The following is a 17,357-nucleotide window of genomic DNA, read 5'->3' on the forward strand; positions in this document are numbered from 1 at the left end:
CCCCTCGCTGGGCCCCGGGAGGCGGGGGGCCGCCGCGGGCGCGTCGGCCGCGCTGATGGATGGGGCTCCCTGGGGTCTCCTGGGGCCGGGGGCTTTGTCTGCCGGAGACGCTGCCGGGAATTTGCATCTGCCGGGGCCTCGGCGGCTCCGCAGCGCCCTGCGGCAGCTCCGCATCGCCCTCCCCGCACGGCTCCGGAGCTCCACCGCTGGAACCGGGCACCCAGCGCGGGGCTGAGCCCCGGGGCACCCCCGGCACCCCAGAGCACCCCAGAGCCCCCACAGAGCCCCGCTGCCAGCAGAACCGGGCAGGGGGTGAGGATCCAGCTCCTCCACCGCTCGCCACCTCGGTGCCCCGTGCTCGCCGGCAGCTCGCCCGGCACGCTCCGCAGCCCCCGGTACCGGGCTCGGGGTGGCACGGGCGCCCCGGGCAGCGCAGCCCGGCGCGGGGCACCGGCGGGAGCGGGCGGCTGGAATGCACAGCCTCAGATCCCGGGAGCTGGGTGGGTTCCTGCGCGGCCCCGGCTTTGTCTGGGGATGAATGGCCCTTTCAGTTTGTGCCGTCATGTGTGCCGAGCGAGCCCGTGCGCCGGCCAGGCCGCCAACAAAAGGAGCCGGCGAGGGGCTGCGCGCGGGGCGGCGAGGAGGGGGCGACCGGCAGCCCCCCGTGCGCGGCCCGGCCGGGGGCACAGCAGCACACGGCTCTGCGGGCACAGCAGCACACGGCTGAATGGCCGGTGCGTGGGCACACACCTGTCCTGCCGTGTCAGACACGCCCCCTGTGCCCAGATCTGCACACCCCGCGCTTGGCTCCACACCCCTCACGAAGCTGCACACGCTCTGTGTCTGGCTGTGCACCCTTCACTCTCCCCTCACACTGCTGCACAGGTACACCCCCATGCACAGCCACACACTGTCTGTGCGCGGCTCTGCACCCTAACACAGCCACACATCCCCGTGCCCACCTGTACACCCCCTGTGCTCGGCTCTACACCTCTCACACAGCTGAGGTGCAGTCACAGGTGGTCCCACAGCCCCCGTGCCCAGCTCTGCACCCAGGACCGGGCTGCACACCTCCTGTGCCCAGCTGTACACCTCTTACACCCCTCACACACTCCTCACACAGCCACACACCCCTCACACAACTGCACACCCCTTGTGCCCGGTTTTACAACCCCTGTTCTCAGCTCTACACCCCTCAAACAGCCACACACCCCCTATGCCTGGCTCTACACCCAGGGCAGGGCCACCCTTCCCCTGTGCCTGGCTGTACACCCTACACCCCCCTCACACACTCCTCACACTTCTGCACAACCCCTGTTCCCATCCCTACACCCCTCACACACCCCCGGTGTTTGGTCACTCTGCAGCACCCAGTGCCACGAGCCGTGGCTGAGCTTGGTGCAGCTGGTGGCCCTGCGGTGGCCCTGTGGTGGCCCTGTGGCCAGCAGGGCTCCAGGGCAGTGGCACCACCAGCCCCTCCATGGCCGTGGGGCTCCGAGCCAGCAGCGCTGTTGGGTTGGGGAGCTGGAGACCCGGCTGACACCGCAGGGCTGTGTTGAGGGCTCTCCCAGCCAGCTGCGGCCAGATGTGTCCTCCCTTCCAAGCCTCGGTGCAGAGGCGGGCCGGTCCCGCCCGGTCCCGCCCGGTCCCGCCCGGTTACCTGCGGGGCCGCGCCGGGCTCGGCCAGCAGCCGCTGCTCCAGGGCGCGCAGCCAGTGCCGCAGGGCGAGCAGCTGCTCCTGCACCTCCGCTCTGAGCTCCGAGCGCACGCGGGCCCTGCGGGGGGAGCAGAGACACTCGGGATGGGGGGGACGAGGGACTGTCCCCCCCCCGAGCCCCAGGCGAGCCCCCCACCCACACAAACAGCGAAAAATCCACACCCGAGCTCATGGCTGTGCTCACCCCACCCTGATCGCCCCAGCCCAGTGGTGCCCAGCTGTGCCCAGCATTGTCCAGCGGTGCCCAGCTGTGCCCGTACCTCTCTGTCTCCTCCCTGTCCCACGGCGACCCCTCCACACTCTCCCCGGTGATCCCAGTGACCTGCGAGCAGAGCAGAGGGACGCTGGGAACAGGACCCGGGTCCTGGCAGGGCACAAGGCTCCACATCGCCCCTGGCACAGGACCAGGTCCTGGCAGGGCACAAGGCTCCACATCGCCCCTGGCACTGCCGTGGGGAGGTTTGGGGTGTTGCTGTGTCTGCCCATCCCCAGCAGCCAGGACAGAGCTGCCCTGGCTAGGATGTGTGGGGTTGATGTGCCCAGCAATGTGTGTTCTGTCCATCCCAGCAATATGGATTCTGTCCCCATCTGCTGACCCGGCTGGGGCAGTGCCCCTGATCTCCTGGCACACATTCTCTGCTAATGGGCCATCTTTAAACCAGCTGGGCAATCATCTTTATCTTCCCACAGCCCATCCTCCCTCCAGGAGATATCTCCTGTTCATGGCCAGTCAGTCCCAGGGCATGGCTGATAAAATTCCATCATCCCACTGGGAGATGCTCCAGCCAGGGCAGGAGCCAAGCCTTTCCTATCCAGAGAAAAACTGACATTTGGAACACCAGAGCAGCCTTTCCACTGGATCCCAGAGGAAAACCAGACCCTTCCACATCATCCCTGGAGCTTCAGAGGAAACTGCACCTTCTCCAGGAGCACTGCTCCAGCTGAGCCACATCTGCCCCTGCAGGAGGATGCAGCACCATGGAATGGGACTGTGCCACCACCCTGACTGACTGACTGTGCCAGCTTGGATTCTGACTCTGGCAGGGTTGGGATTGTTCTGTGTAATGCTGCATTTCTATTTTAATTGTTCTAGTAAAGAACTGTTATTCCTATTCCCATCTCTTTGCCTGAGAGCCCCTTCATTTCAAAATTATAATAATTTGGAGGAAGGGGGTTTACATTCTCCATTTCAAAGAGAAGCTCCTGCCTTTATTGACAGACATCTGTCCTTCAAACCAGGACAGAGGATCCCCCAGTCTGTCCTGTGATCCAGCATGACCAGTACAGCTCCAGCATGACCAGTACAGCTGCAGCTCCTCAGAATTTCTGTGCTACACCCCGATTTCCCAGCCTTTTCCAGCTGGGATCACTCCCAGACCTCACCCTGCTGCCTCTCAGTGCCCACCTGTCCCTGGTGTCCCTGCACCTGCTCTGTGCACTGCAGAGCCACAGTCCTGGCCGAGCCCAAACTGACCCAAGGCAAAAAATGACCAACAGAGAACTGACCCATGGAGAACTGACCCATGGCAAAAAATGACCCATGGAAAACTGACCCAAGGCAAAAAATGACCCATGGAAAACTGACCCATGGAGAACTGACCCAAGGCAAAAAATGACCCATGGAAAACTGACCCAAGGCAAAAAATGACCCATGGAGAACTGACCCAAGGCAAAAAATGACCCATGGAAAACTGACCCATGGCAAAAAATGACCAACAGAGAACTGACCCATGGAAAACTGACCCATGGAGAACTGACCCACGGAATCCCAGCACACCAGCACGGGGCAGTGGTGCCCCAGGTGCTCCTCATGCTGCAAGTGCAGACACTTTGCCACAACACACTGGAGAAAATACCAGGCAAACACCAAAATCTACAAACCAGCGATGCCCTGGGACAGACACAAGCACGGGGCACAAGCAGGGAGCTGTAACTTCACTCCCCAGAGGGACTGGCAGGAGGGATCACACCTAAAACCTGAGGGTGATGCTGCTCCCACAGCCCGGGAGCTCTAATTAACTGTAATTAACTGTTTGCTAATCCTGGTGATTAATTAAGTCAAGTCACCTGGCTGAGCACAAGGAGGGGGAGACATTGCTGGGAAATCCTCTGGGAAATGGGGCACAGTGATGCCACAAGGATGGAGATGGACCCAAGACATAAGCAAGGACATGATCACATCTCCAAGATGTACCAGGGAAAGGAGCCCTGGAATGTGGGCTGGATAAACGGGAGAGAAATGTGAGCTGGATAAAGAGGGGATAAAAGTGTAGTGGATAAAAGGGAGAGAAATGTGGGCTGGATGAACGGGAGATAAACGTGGGCTGGATAAACAGGAGAGAAAAGTGGAGTGGATAAAAGGGAGATAAATAAAACCCCCGTGCTGCAGGGCTGATGCTGCACTGCTGCCATGGGTGGACCCGGGGAAGGTGACATGAGGCAGCTGAGCAGGGGGCTGGGAGTGCCTGGGATGTGTCTGCTGCAGAAAAAACCTCAGCCAGGCTCTGGTCAGGAGCAGCTGGGAATTCCCTGATGAGGGGAAGAGGCAGCAGGCAGGTGCTGGTGCCACGGCAGCTCCTCGTGGCTGCGGCGCCCGTTGGGGACATGCTGGGGACATGTGCTCACTGCTGTCACAATGCCACCAGCAGGGCCCTGACCAGCCCACAGCGTGGCCACCTGCCCCAGCACTGTCACCAGGGCTACCCACCAGCTGGACATGCCACCAGCAGCGTCCTGCTCCCTCCTGCCCAGGGCCAGCTCAGGGTCCAGGGAGGGAGCAGGGTGGCACAGCTGGGGCCACCGTGGGGTGGTGGCAGCTCCAGCACAGTCACAGGTGATCCCACAGCCCCCCTGACCCCTGCCAGTGGCCCCCTCATGACCAAGTTCTGTCTACAACTGTGGGCCTCCACTGAAGATATCAGTGTGTTTCAACATTCACTAGAACTCACTCTGCTGCTCTGGCATTTGAAACCTTTCACTCTCTAAAACCATTAGAGCTCATCCTAAAACTACTGACTGACTTCTACTTAAACATAACTTTATGTGTGAGTGGTTTAATGTACTTCAATCCATGCAAAGGCTTTGATTCAATCCCTGCACTCTGATTTCTCTCTGAAGAACTCGGAGATTCCCTGACACTCTGACTGGGGTGAGCTCTCACCCCAGGGCAGGACTGGGGAACTGGGCAGGTGGGGATTCCACCAGAGGTGGGCAGAGGAAACCGAGTCTGCACTGGGAAATGCTTAAACCCAGCTCAAACCTGGCATGGCTTGGGCTGGGGAATTCCAGCCCCAAAATCTGAGAATTGCAGCCCAAAAATTATTGGAAATTTCAGTCATAAAATCTTGGGGATATTGTGACTCAAACCCCAGGAATTCTGCCCCAAAAAACCTGTGATTCCAAGCTTAGAACTCTCAGGATTTCAGCCTTCAAACTCTGGGAATTTCATCCCCAAAATCCTTTGCATTTTAAGACCCTAACCCTGGGAATTCCTGTCCCAAAAAACCCAGAGATTGTGGCCCCAAAATCCTGGAAATTTTGGCCTCTATATCCTGGAATAATCAGCCCTGAACCCTTGGAAACTCAGCTCCAAAACCCGGGAATTTCAGCCCTGAAAATCTGGGAGTTCCAGCCACAAAATCTGGGAATAGCAGCCCAACAATCCTGGAAATTTCAGCCCCCAAATCCCGGGAATATCATGGCTCAAACCCCAGGAATTCTGCCCTCAAAAACCTGAGGATTCCAAGCTTAGAACTCTCAGAATTTCAGCCTGAAAATCTTGGGAATTTTGGCTTCAAAACTCTGTGAATTTCAGCTCCCAAATCGGGGAAATCCTGCCCCAAAATGCTGGGAATTCCAAGCTTAGAACTCTCAGAATTTTCAGCCTGAAAATCCTGGGAATTTTAGCTTCAAAATCCTGGGAGTTTCAGCCTTAAAACTCTGGGAATTTCATCCCCAAAATCCTTGGAATTTTAAGACCCTAACCCTGGGAATTCCCACCCCAAAACTCCATGGATTCTGCCCCCAAAATCCTGGGAATTCCTGCCACAAAACTCCAGGGATTATGCCCCCAAAATACTGGAAATTTTTGCCTCAGAATCCTGAATAATTTTGCCTCAGCATCCTGGAATAATCAACCCTGAACCCTTGGAATTCCAGCCCCAAAACCTGGGAATTTCAGCCCTGAAAATCTGGGAGTTCCAGCCACAAAATCTGGGAATAGCAGCCCAACAATCCTGGAAATTTCATCCCCCAAATCCCGGGAATGTCGTGGCTCAAACCCCAGGAATTCTGCCCTCAAAAACCTGGGGATTCCAAGCTTAGAACTCTCAGAATTTCAGCCTTCAAACTCTGGGAATTTTAGCTTCAAAATCCTGGGAGTTTCAGCCTTAAAACTCTGGGAATCTCATCCCCAAAATCCTTGGAATTTTAAGACCCTAACCCTGGGAATTCCTTCCCCAAAACCCCAGGGATTCTGCCCTGAAAATCCTGGAAATTCCTGCCCCAAAACCCCAGGGATTCTGCCCTGAAAATCCTGGGAATTCCTGCCCCAAAACCGCAGGGATTCTGCCCCCAAAATCCTGGAAAGTTTTGCCTCAAAATCCTGGAATAATCAACCCTGAACCCTTGGAATTCCAGCCCCAAAACCCGGGAATTCCAGCCCCAAAACCCGGGAATTCCAGCCCCAAAAATCTAGGAATTCCAGCCCCAAAATCCAGGACATGCGGGACAACCGGAGCTGCCGGACAGCTCCGGGAGGGCACCGCGCTGCCAGCCTGGTGCCCACCCCCGCTTTCCACGGCTCTTGGCCAGTGCAGCACGGCCGGGGGGGGGGGTCTGGGGGTCGCTGGCCATGAGGAGGGGGCGTGGGAGAGGCCGGCCGGGCTTTGTGGAGCCGCTGTACAGAGCGTTCCCGGCGCTCGCCAGCAGCGCCCGGGGCGGTGGGCACGGGGAGCTGGCAGCGCTCGGTGCCAGCTCGGGACAGCGGGCACGGGTCCCGCACGGCCAGCACTCGGGGCCTCAGGTGCCACCGCTGGGCTGAGGGAGGGTTTTGAAGCCTTGGGTTTTAGCTTTTGTGTTTTTCAGAATTTCTGCTGCTTAATGTGCAACTCTGGAAGTTCATGTTGGGTGTTCTAAGTTCTCTCCACAGGGGAGTTGGGCAAAACAATTCATTCTCGGCTGGAGAACCCAAGGCAACCAGTCCCCAAAAAGCAGAAACAACAGCGAGGGAAAGGGGGAAAGCCAAGGGGCTGAGACTTCATAGCCTGGGGCTGTGGTTGGATAATTAACCCCAATAAGTCGATGAACCAAAACTTATAAAAGTGTACAACTCGTGACCAGAATCCATCTAGGATTTGATTTGGGTGTTTCCCCGGCCGGGCTCTTGATGCCCAAGGTGGATCCTTTCAATAAATTCACGTTTTATCCCTTTTTCTCTGCCTGGTCTCTGTTCCAGCTCAGCCTTTCCAGGCTGGTTCAGCTCGGGGGGCGGGGAGGTTCAGCCCCAGCCGCAGCAGCAGCAGGGCAGGGTGACAGCCAGGGCATTAAAATGGGGAACACCGTGGAGTTCTCCATGGTGACCAGCTTGGCCCGGTCACTCCCAGCTGAAGGGGCTTTGGGAGGGACAGGGGGGGTCAGTGGGGCACGAGAGCGGCGTGGAGGAACACAGGATGGTGAAGAGTGTCCCTGGAGTGCCCCAGGAGCAGCCTGGATCTCAGGGCATCCCCCTGTGCCCCTTTTCCCAGCAATTCCGGGGGTCCCACTGCCTCGGGACACCGTGCCAGGGGTGGGGGGCACAGAGTCCCCTTGGCACATGGATGTGAGTCCCGTGGCTCGGCCTGGGAGTGGGGGGCTTCTCAGCAGGAAACACAGCTGGACCCCAGCAGTGTCGGGGGTGGGGGGCGTGCGGGGCTTCCAGCCCGTGACGTGGGACTGGGCCGTGGCCAGAGGGCTCTTGGTGGCCTCATGAGCTTTAGGAGAGGCGACCGGCCCTGGGGGAGGAGCCAGGAAGTTTGGGGGGTAAGCAAGGAATATCTTGGGAAGCAGGGAACACCTGGGGAACACCTGGGGAAATTTCGGGGGGCAGTGAGAGCCCCCAGCAGCCTGTGCCACCTGGGGGAGTGTCCTGCTGTTCGGGGACCCCTCCTGAGTCCCTCAGTGCTGCAGCAGCCTGTGACCCCCCCTCTCCCTGAGCCCCCTTGTCCCTAACGGCCGCACCCCTGCCGGCGCGGACAGACGGACGCTGTGGTTAATTGCTGATGGACAATGCAATTAACGTCCCACCAGCCGCCGCCATCTGTCCCGGCCTCCCCACCCGGCGCTGCCGACGTGCTTGGCTGGTCCTGGCACAGCCCAGACCCCACCAGCCCCTGGACATTGCAGGGGTCCTGCGAGGTCCTGACGGCTCTGGCGCTCCTGGCACAGCGCCTGGGGCTCCTGGCACCGCTCTGGGATGATCCTTTCTGCCCGGGGAGTCCCAGCCTGGCTGTGTGGTGGCACCTGTGTCACTGGGTCGGACACACCCCTCGAGCCACCTGTGCCAGTGCCTGCACTGATGTCCCCAGGTTTGCCAGGCTTTCCCTTCTGAACGCTGCTGTGCTTCCAGCCAGGCCAGGCCTCACATCCTGAACCATCCTGAGCCCCCTGAACCCCTCAGCCTCGCTGCCATCCACCCACAACAGCCCAAAAAGGGAGAGCACAGCCCCCACTGGGCAGAGGCCAGGGGCAGGCCCAGCGGTGGTGGCAGCACACATGGGACAGTGCCATGGAGGAGAGTGTCCCTGCCCAGCCCAGAGCCCTGCTGATGAAGGGACAGGTCTGTCCTCACACAAGTGATGCTCAGAAGCCCCCAGAGCACCAGCAGCACCCACTCCCCAAAACCAGGGGTGCAGTGGCCCAGTGGGGCAGCTCTGGGGGTGACCCCCTGGCCCTGCTCTGTGCCCAGCAGCACCCGGGGTACAGCCAGGCCCTTTGCCTGCACCAGGAGTTGCTCAGAGCCCCAGCACCTGTGACACTTCACCACGACCTTGGCAGCTCACACAGCCCAAGGCACGAAGCTGCAGGAGGCACTGGGAGCCCATGGCCATGTTGGCAAAGCCAAGGGGTGAACAGACCACGCAGAGCTGCCGGCTGGTTTCAGAGGATTCTCGTTTACTGCCCTTGCAGGCGAGCCCTGGGTCCGCGCTGCTCCTTTTACAGAAACTTCGCGGTATGTACAAGTTTAGTGTTTTGCCCCCAAAAAGAGATGTGTTTGGGTCATCCATGGACCCCCACTGTCCCCATGAGTGGTGGTTGGGGCGTGGGGGGCCCCGGGAGTGGGGACTGTCCTGGAGCCGCGTGCGGTGGCATCTCATGCAAAGCCAAACGGGGTAATGAGAGCAATAACGACACCAGAGGCGGAGGGTAACATGACTGGATTTACAGGAGGCAGATGAGAGCGGGTGGGAAGGAGGAGATGTGTTGGAGATCCGCAGTGAGCCCGACACCACACTGGGAAGCCACCCCCGGGGAGGAGGGGCTGTGTGGGGCAAGTGGGGGCCAGGTGACCCTGAGGGTGCTTCTTGGGCCATTGGCTGCTCGGGCACTGTGGGCCCAGTCTCTGGCTGGGGACTCTGGCAAGTGCAAAGGGTGAGGGAGAACGTCCCTGTGTCCTCAGGTGTGGCCCCACCGGCCTCAGGGCGGGGGACGGGCTCCACGGCGGCGATGAGGGGAAGTGGTATGGACATCCAGCCACACTACAACAAAGCGAACAGAAAAGATGGGATGAGACAGGGAGAACAACCCATGGAATGAAGCCCGGCCGTCAGCACCGCTGTGGGACCGGGACAGACCGGGGAGCTCGGCGTTACCTGTGCCGGCGAGCACGGCCGAGCTGCTGCCGCCTCCGGGGCTCCCCTCGAGCCCATCCACGACCTGCTGATGTCGGAGACCCAGCTCAGGAGCTCGCCCAGCGGCACTGGGAGGTCTTTGTTGGGACTGGAAAAAGAGGTCTGCCAGAGAGAGAGCGCGTTAGCGCTGGCACGGGGGGGAGCCAGGGGATGGAATTACCGCGAAGAAGGAAAAGGAGGCCGGTTTTACTGAAATCTGCCTATTCCTAACAAGAGTGTGTGCCAGGCTGCTACAGCCTCCCATGGCCACCCTGTGCTGCAGGGGGCCCTTGGCCCTCACGCCCTTTGCGAGGGTCAGGAAAACCCACATGCCTCTGGGGGGTTCTGGGTGCAGGAGCTGCGCAGACCCAGGCTGGGGCACGGGCTCTGGCAGACACCTGCCAACGGGTCACGGAGTGTGAGGAAATCACCCTCGAGCAGAAGCACTTCCCAGATACACGGAGAGACAGACAGACAGAGCGGCCGGCCGCGGCGGGCGCGTCCCGGAGGACGGGTGAGCGGGTGGGCTGGCGGAGGCAGGCACGCAGCGAAGCCCCTCGGCAGGCGCAGTGGCGAGCGGAGGCAGGTTCCCCCCGCGTGGCGCGGAAGCACCGGGCAGCGCCAGCGCGGCACTTACGGTCGGGGCATGGGCTCCGCGGCGTGGTGGTGGTGGTGGGGACGTGACAGGAGGCCAAGACAGGGAGATGAGGGGGCAGCTCAGGGGCCGGGGTGCAGAGCCCCCTCCTCGCTGCACTGAGGGCGCGTGGAAGGGGTCCAGGCAGCAGCTTCAGGGCTGGTGTGGTGTGGCTGTCCAGTGCCGAGGAGCCCGCAACGTCCTCCTCCAGCACATCAGCTGCAGTAGGGTGGGTGCACCGCGGGGCCAAGGCAGTCTCCTCCTTTGGGGTGCAGGGGCTGAAGCCGGCAGGTTAATTACAAAAGAGTGCTAAGTGGTTAGATCCAAACTGGGAACTGTTTTCCTGGTGTCCGGCTCGGCCGCGCCGTGTGCGAGCAGCGGCGGGATTGGCGCCGCCAGGAGCAGGAAGGGTGTCCGGCTCCCGGGGCGCAGGGTGGGGAGGGTAGTGTGTATTCTCTCTGTTCTCTTAATATACAAACACTGTCAGCACATTCGCATATATTAATTTATTAGTCTTTTTTTTTTTCTTTTTTTGGTTAAACTTGAGGCACTGCTTTGGGAGAAGAGTGGAGGTTCAAAATTAAAAAAAAATACTAGTGATTAGCCAGCAGCGTTGCCACATGCGGAGCGGGTGAGGCGGCACCTCGGGGGGCTGGCAGCTCTCAGGCCGCGTGGAGCAGGGGCCCGCACAGCCTGGGGCACTCCCTGCTCGCCTCCCACCCGCAGCTTCTGGATGCGGCCAGGGCGAGGGCAGCCACCTCCACGGTGCCCTGGGTACCCTCCGCGTATCTGCGCCCGAAACTCGAGGAGGAGTAGGAGGAGGAAGAGAAGGTCATGGAGAAGCTGGAGCCAGTGGCGTCGAAGCTTCCGCGCCGGGAGCCCGCGCGGGAGCCGGTGCGGGAGCCCGAGCGCGATCCCGAGGCGGAGCCGGCGCTGCTGATGTTGTAGGGGCTGTAGTAGCCCTTGCTGGACTGGGAGGAGGCCTCCAGCAGCCGCAGGCCGGTCCCGTCCTCGATCATGCTCCGGTCCATGGCATCCTTGTAGGAGATCTTGAGCTTGGTCTTGGGGCAGGTGAGGTACTTGGAGTAGGTGTTGACATCGCGCAGCTTCTGGGCAGTCCGTGCGTCGATGGTGCCCTTCTGCAGCGCCTCGTCCAGGGAGACGCGGCCTGGGGCGTCGGGCTCGATCAGGCCCCCCGTCAAGTACTGCACCTCCAGGAAGCGCTGCCCGGCCTCGTAGTACAGCCAGCCCTTCTTCAGAGCCTGTGCCGCCGACATCTTCGTCTTGGTCCGGGGGTCCTCGAAGCCATAGAAGGCTTTCTGTGCCAGGTTGATGCGGTCCACCATGATCTTGTCAACCAGGCCCTTGGTGACCGCGTCGGCGACGGTGCATTTGTCACCGGTGTTGGGGTCGATGATGCCGCCGGTGCAGGCCTGGGCTTCCAGCAGCCGCTGCCCTGTGATGTTGTCCACCAGGTTGCGGCGCATGGCCTCCGTGATGGACACCTTCTCCAGAGTGTCCGTGTCCAGGATTCCCGCCACCGGCCCGGTCTCTTCAGTTGGGTCAGTCCACATGGAGATCTGGGTCCGTGACAGGGCTGGGCTGACAGTGTAGGAGGAGGAGGATCCAACTGAGGACGACCGCGACCGGAAGCCACCCATGTTGCCAGAGAGCATGTCAGCAAACTCGGTGATGGAGAGGGTGCCCGAGCGGTACTGGTCCAGGGCCGACTGGTCAATCAGCCCCTTGCCAATGGCATCGTCGATGTCGTACTGGCGCCCCGAGCGCCTGTCAATGATCATTGACTTCACCACACCGTCGGAGGAGGAGGTGGTGATCTCCTCCCACTCGCACTCCTGCTCTGACAGCTCCAGGTAAGTCTGGTGGTCAATGAGGCCCTTGCGATAGGCTTCGTACACGGACATCTCCTTGCCTGTCTCCGGGTCAACGATCACCACCCGGCGCTTGCGGACGGAGGACTTGGACGAGGTCTTCCTCTCGCGCTTCTTCTCCTTCAGAGGCAGGAGGCAGAGGCCGGTCTCTGGGTCCGTGATGCACCGCTCCATGAGCTGCAGGTAGGTGAGGTTCTCCTCCGTGTTGGGGTCGAAGAAGCCCTTGGTGTCATCGCTGGGGTCCAGCAGGATATCGTTCATCTCCTCATCGAAGAGGCCTCTCTTGTAGGCCACCTCCACGGGCAGGCGGTGGCTCTCCTCAGGGTCAATGATGCCGCCAGTGGCGATCTGGGCCTCCAGCAGGCGGATCCCGTGGTCCTTCAGGATCAGACCCTTCTTCATAGCTTGGAAGAGCGAGATGAGCTTGCCGGTGTAGGGGTCCCGGTAGCCGGTGACGGCCCTCTCGGCAGAGAGCAGCTTGTCCTTGAACTCGGGGCCCACAATGCCCATGCGCACGGCTTCCTCCACCGTCAGCTTGAGGCCCTTGATGGGGTCAATCACATAGCCCGTGGCTGCCTGCGCCTCCAGGAGCTCGAAGGCAGTGCCGGGCCGGATGATCCCCTTCTTCATGGCCTGGTAGATGGACAGACGCTCCTTTGTGGAGTCCACGAAGACACCAGCGATGCAGCTGGTGCCCTCCAGGAACTTCTTCAGGTTCTTTGAGACCTCCTCGACAGAGGTGAGGCCCTCCTGGAGGCGCTGGGCTGTGGCTTCGTCCATCACCTGCGAAAGGACCAGCTCCTCCACGGTGATCTGCTTCCGCAGTCCCCGGAACGTGAGCTTCCGCGTGTCGCAGAGCGGGAGCAGCAGGAGCCCGGAGCTCTCGTCCTTGCGGCAGCGCCGCAGCAGCTGCGTGTAGCTGAGCTTCTCGTCTGTGGAGGGGTCCACGTAGCTGCGCACCTCGCTGGGCTCCGACAGCATGTCGTACGTCTCCTTGTTGATGAAGCCCCGCTGGTAGGCCACCTCCAGCGGCAGGTGGAAGCCCAAGTGCGGGTCAATCACGCCACCGGTGGCGATCTGGGCGTCCAGGAGCTTGAGGGCCTCTTCGCTGGGAATGAGATCCTTCTTCATGGCCTGGAAGAGGGAAATCTTCTGTTCGCTGTACGGGTCTCTGTAGCCAGTCACGGCCCTCTCTGCGGACAGGAGCCGGTCGTGGATCTCCGGCCCCACCACGCCCTTCCTGACCGCCTCGTCCACGGTCAGCATTTCATTCTTCGTGGGGTCGATCATGAAGCCGGTGGCTGCCTGGGCCTCCAGGAGGGAGCGGGCCACTTCAGGGTTGATGAGCCCCTTCTTCAGCGCCTGGTAGACACTGAGCGTCTGCTTGGAGGAGGGGATGTAGATGCCAGCCACGCAGCCTGACCCGTAAAGGTAATTCCAGACGGTCTCCACGTCCAGGAGCTCCCGGAAGGTTTTGGAGCCCTGTTTCAGCAGGTTGTAGATGTCCTGCGAGATAATCTTGGCCTCGTAGAGGTCCTCGGCTGTGATGCGGCGCCGGATGTAGTCGTAGGACGTGAGATTCTGCTGCCGGATGATCTCGGTCTTCTCGATGATCTCAATGATGATGATGATCATGCGCTCCTTGGACACGCGGCCCGACTGGAACTCCTCCATGAGATGTTTGCGCTGCTCCTCGGGCAGCAGGTCCGAGTGCATGATCTCCCACAGCGACATGGAGGAGCCCGCCCGGCTGCCCACGGGGATGTCCACCTGCGTTTCCTCGAACACCTTCCGCGTCTCTGCTTCCGTGTACATGTGAGTGGTTTCCACCACCTTCGGCTTCTCGGGCTCCCGCAGAGGCAGCAGGTACAGGCCTGTCTCGGGATCCTCAATGCACCGCTCCTTCAGCTGCACGTAGGTGAGGTTCTCCTGAGTGTTGGGGTCGAAGAAGCCCTTGGTGTCATCAGTGGGGTCGGAGAGGGTCCTGTTCATCTCCTCGTCCAAGTAGCCGCGCTTGTAGGCCACCTCCACGGGCAGGCGGTGGCTGTGCACGGGGTCGATGATGCCGCCCGTGGCGATCTGGGCCTCCAGCAGGCGGATGCCGTGCTCCTTGACGATCAGCCCTTTCTTCATGGCCTGGAACAGGGAGATGGTATCGCCTGAGTAGGGATCCTTGTAACCCGTGACAGCCTTCTCAGCTGACAGCAGCTTCTCGTGCAGCTCGGGCCCGACGATGCCAGCCTTCACCGCCTCGTTGACGTACAGCTTGCGGTTCTTCACGGGGTCGATCAAGAACCCGGTGGCTGCCTGGGCTTCCAGGAGGACCACGGCAGTGCTGGGCCTCAGCAGGTTCCTTTTCATGGCCTCATAGATGTTCAGCTTCTCCTTGGTGGCCTCCACATAGACACCGGCAATGCAGTCGCTGCCATGCAGGAATCTCCTCACCGCGTCGGTCTCAGAGAGGTCCTTCACTGATTTCTTGCCTTCCTTCAGCTGCTCGTACTGGGTTTTACTGATGATGCGGGACTCCAGCAGCTCGCTGGCTGGCACTGGTGCTCGCAGGCCACTGAACGTCAGCTTCTCCTGCTTTTTGGTCTCTGCCTCCTCGATGATGGTGATCACAATCTTGATGATCTTCTCGATCGTCACTTTGCCGGTCTTGTACTGCCGGAGCAGCTCGCGCCTGTGCTCCTCGGTGAAGTACTCGGAGTGGATCAGTTCCCAGATGGTCATTGTCTGGCCCTTCATGCTGCCCACCGGGACCTCGATGGTGGCTTTGTCGAAGCACTCCTTGGCCTGGCTGTCGGTGTAGACCTCCTCCTGCTGGGACTGGATGGCCTCGTCCGACAGGGGCAGCAGGCACAGGCCAGTCTGCTTGTCGCGGTGGCAAGTCTTCTGCAGCTCGGCATAGGTGAGGTGCTCCTGGGTGTTGGGACAGTAGAAAGCCTTGGCATCATCTCGGAACTCGGCCAGAGCTTTGTTTATCTCTGGGTCGAAGTAGCCGCGCTTGTAGGCGACCTCAAGCGGGAGCCGGTGGCTGTTGACAGGGTCAATGATGCCACCAGTGGCGAGCTGGACGTCCAGCAGCCGCAGCCCGGTGTCACTGGGGATGAGGCCCTTCTGGAGTGCTTGGTAGAGGGAAACCGTCTGACCCGTGTAGGGATCCTTGTAGCCAGTCACTGCCTTCTCTGCCGACAGCAGCTTCTCGTGGAACTCTGGCCCCACCACCTCGGCCTTCACTGCCTCATCCACAGAGAAGAGCTTGTTGCCCACGGGGTCAATGATGTAGCCGGTGGCAGCTTGGGCCTCCAGTAGGGACAGGGCAACCTCTGGCTTCAGCAGGTTTCTCTTCAGGGCCTCATAGAAACTGAGCTTCTGGCCCGTGGACTCCACCAGGACGCCGGCGATGGCATCCGTGCCCTTCAGGTACTGCCGTACGGAATCCATCTCTGCCACATCCTTTACGGACTTCTTGCCCTGGTGCAGCTGGTTGTAGAGGTCCTTGTTGATGATCTTGCTCTCCAGCAGCTCGGCAGCGGGCACGGGGCCCCGCAGGCCCTCAAAGCACATCTGGCTCTTTTTCTCACTTTCCTCCACAACCGTGATGACGATCTTGATGATCTTCTCCACTGTGATCTTGCCAGTCCTGTACTGCTGGATCAGGTCCCGCCTTTGGTCCTCGGTGAAGTATTCGGAGTTGATGAGCTCCCAGATGGTCATCGTCTTCCCTTGGAATTTGCCGAACGGCGCTGTCACTGTGGCCTTCTTGAAGACATCCTTGGCTTCCTTGTCGGTGTAGACCAGCTCTCGAGATTTGGCTGCTTGGTCAGTGAGTGGCAGGAGGCACAGCCCCGTGTCCGGGTCGGTCACGCACCGCTCCATGAGCTGCAGGTAGGTGAGGTTCTCCTGAGTGTTGGGGTCGAAGAAGCCCTTGGTGTCATCAGTGGGGTCAGACAGGACCTGGTTCATCTCCTCATCGAAGTAGCCGCGCTTGTAGGCGGCTTCCACGGGCAGGCGGTGGCTGTGCACGGGGTCGATGATGCCGCCCGTGGCAATCTGGGCCTCCAGCAGGCGGATGCCGTGGTCCCTGACGATGAGATCCTTCTGCATGGCCTGGAACAGGGAGATCTTGTCACCCGTGTAGGGGTCCTTGTAGCCGGTGACAGCGCGCTCGGCCGACAGCATCTTGTTGTGCAGCTCCGGCCCGATCACTCCTTCCCGCACCGCCTCGTTCACCGAGAGCCTCGCGTTGCGCACGGGGTCGATGATGAAGCCAGAAGCAGCCTGTGCCTCCAGGAGCACCAGCGCCGTGCCTGGGCTGATCAGCTTCTTCTTCATGGCTTCGTAGATGCTCATCTTCTGGTTGGAGGGCTTGATCAGCAAGCCAGCAATGCTGCTCTTGCCCTGCAGGTACTTCCTGACATCCTCCCTCTGAGAGAGTTCGCCCACGCTCACAACACCCTTCGCCAACTTGTCTAAGCTCTCCCTGCTCAGAATGCCGGCATCAGCCAGCTTCTCTGCTGACACCTTCTGCCGGATGCCGTCAAAGGCGAACTCCGGCTCCCCGTTCTGGGCTAAGCCGTCCATTGCATCCCGGCCGTTGGGCACAGCCTTGATGTCCAGCAGCTGCGTCGTCGTAACCGCCTCCCCGGGCAGGTCGTCGGTCTGGATCATGATCTCCCGTCTCTGGGCCAGGGCTGCCTTGTACTCCTCCTGCATCTGCTCCAGCCTCTCCCTCAGCTTCTTGTTCTCTTCTTCCAGAAGTTTCTCCTGCTGCTGTCGCTGCCTCTCCAGCTGCTGTAGCTCCTCCTGCTTATGCCGGACGTTTTCCTCAGCTTCCATCTGATGCTTCTTGGCTTCGTCTAGCATAGCTTTCAACTGCTGCTTCTCCTGCTCCATCTCCTGCTGCTGCCGCTCCTGCTCTGCCTTCAGGTTCTGGGCTTTGTTCACCTCGTCCTTAAAGAGCTTCTCCAGCTTCGATTTCTCCTCCTCAATGAACTTCTCCTTCTGCAGCAGGGCATCTTTCTCCGTCAGGAAGCTCTGCTGGAGGAGCTGCGTCTCCTGACGGAGCTGAGCCTGCTGGGCCACCTGCATCTGGGGTGGGAGAGAGAATAGTGCAGTCAGACACCCAGGAGGGCAGTGGGGCACTGAGGGTGGGCTCAGGCAGGGGGACGGTCGGCAGAGGGGGCACGGAGTCACCCACACACTCCCCACATCAGAGTTAAGGAGCAGAGCCGGGGTTAGGGAGC

At 60.4% G+C, this 17,357-nt stretch overlaps 1 protein-coding gene across 1 annotated transcript in view; it reads right to left on the bottom strand.

The window, feature by feature from the left end:
- Positions 1 to 9,119: 9,119 nt before the first annotated feature.
- The window catches only part of PLEC (plectin), a 56,492-nt gene continuing 48,254 nt past the window's right edge, over positions 9,120 to 17,357 (bottom strand). Inside the window, 3 exon segments of the mRNA XM_079301833.1 lie at positions 9,120 to 9,450; positions 9,565 to 9,705; positions 10,220 to 17,202. Of these exon segments, the coding sequence (XP_079157959.1) occupies positions 10,879 to 17,202 (6,324 nt within the window). The 3' untranslated portion in view covers positions 9,120 to 9,450; positions 9,565 to 9,705; positions 10,220 to 10,878.

This window comes from Erithacus rubecula (genome assembly GCF_903797595.1).
Source record: "Erithacus rubecula genome assembly, chromosome: 3".
Classification (NCBI taxonomy): domain Eukaryota; kingdom Metazoa; phylum Chordata; class Aves; order Passeriformes; family Muscicapidae; genus Erithacus; species Erithacus rubecula.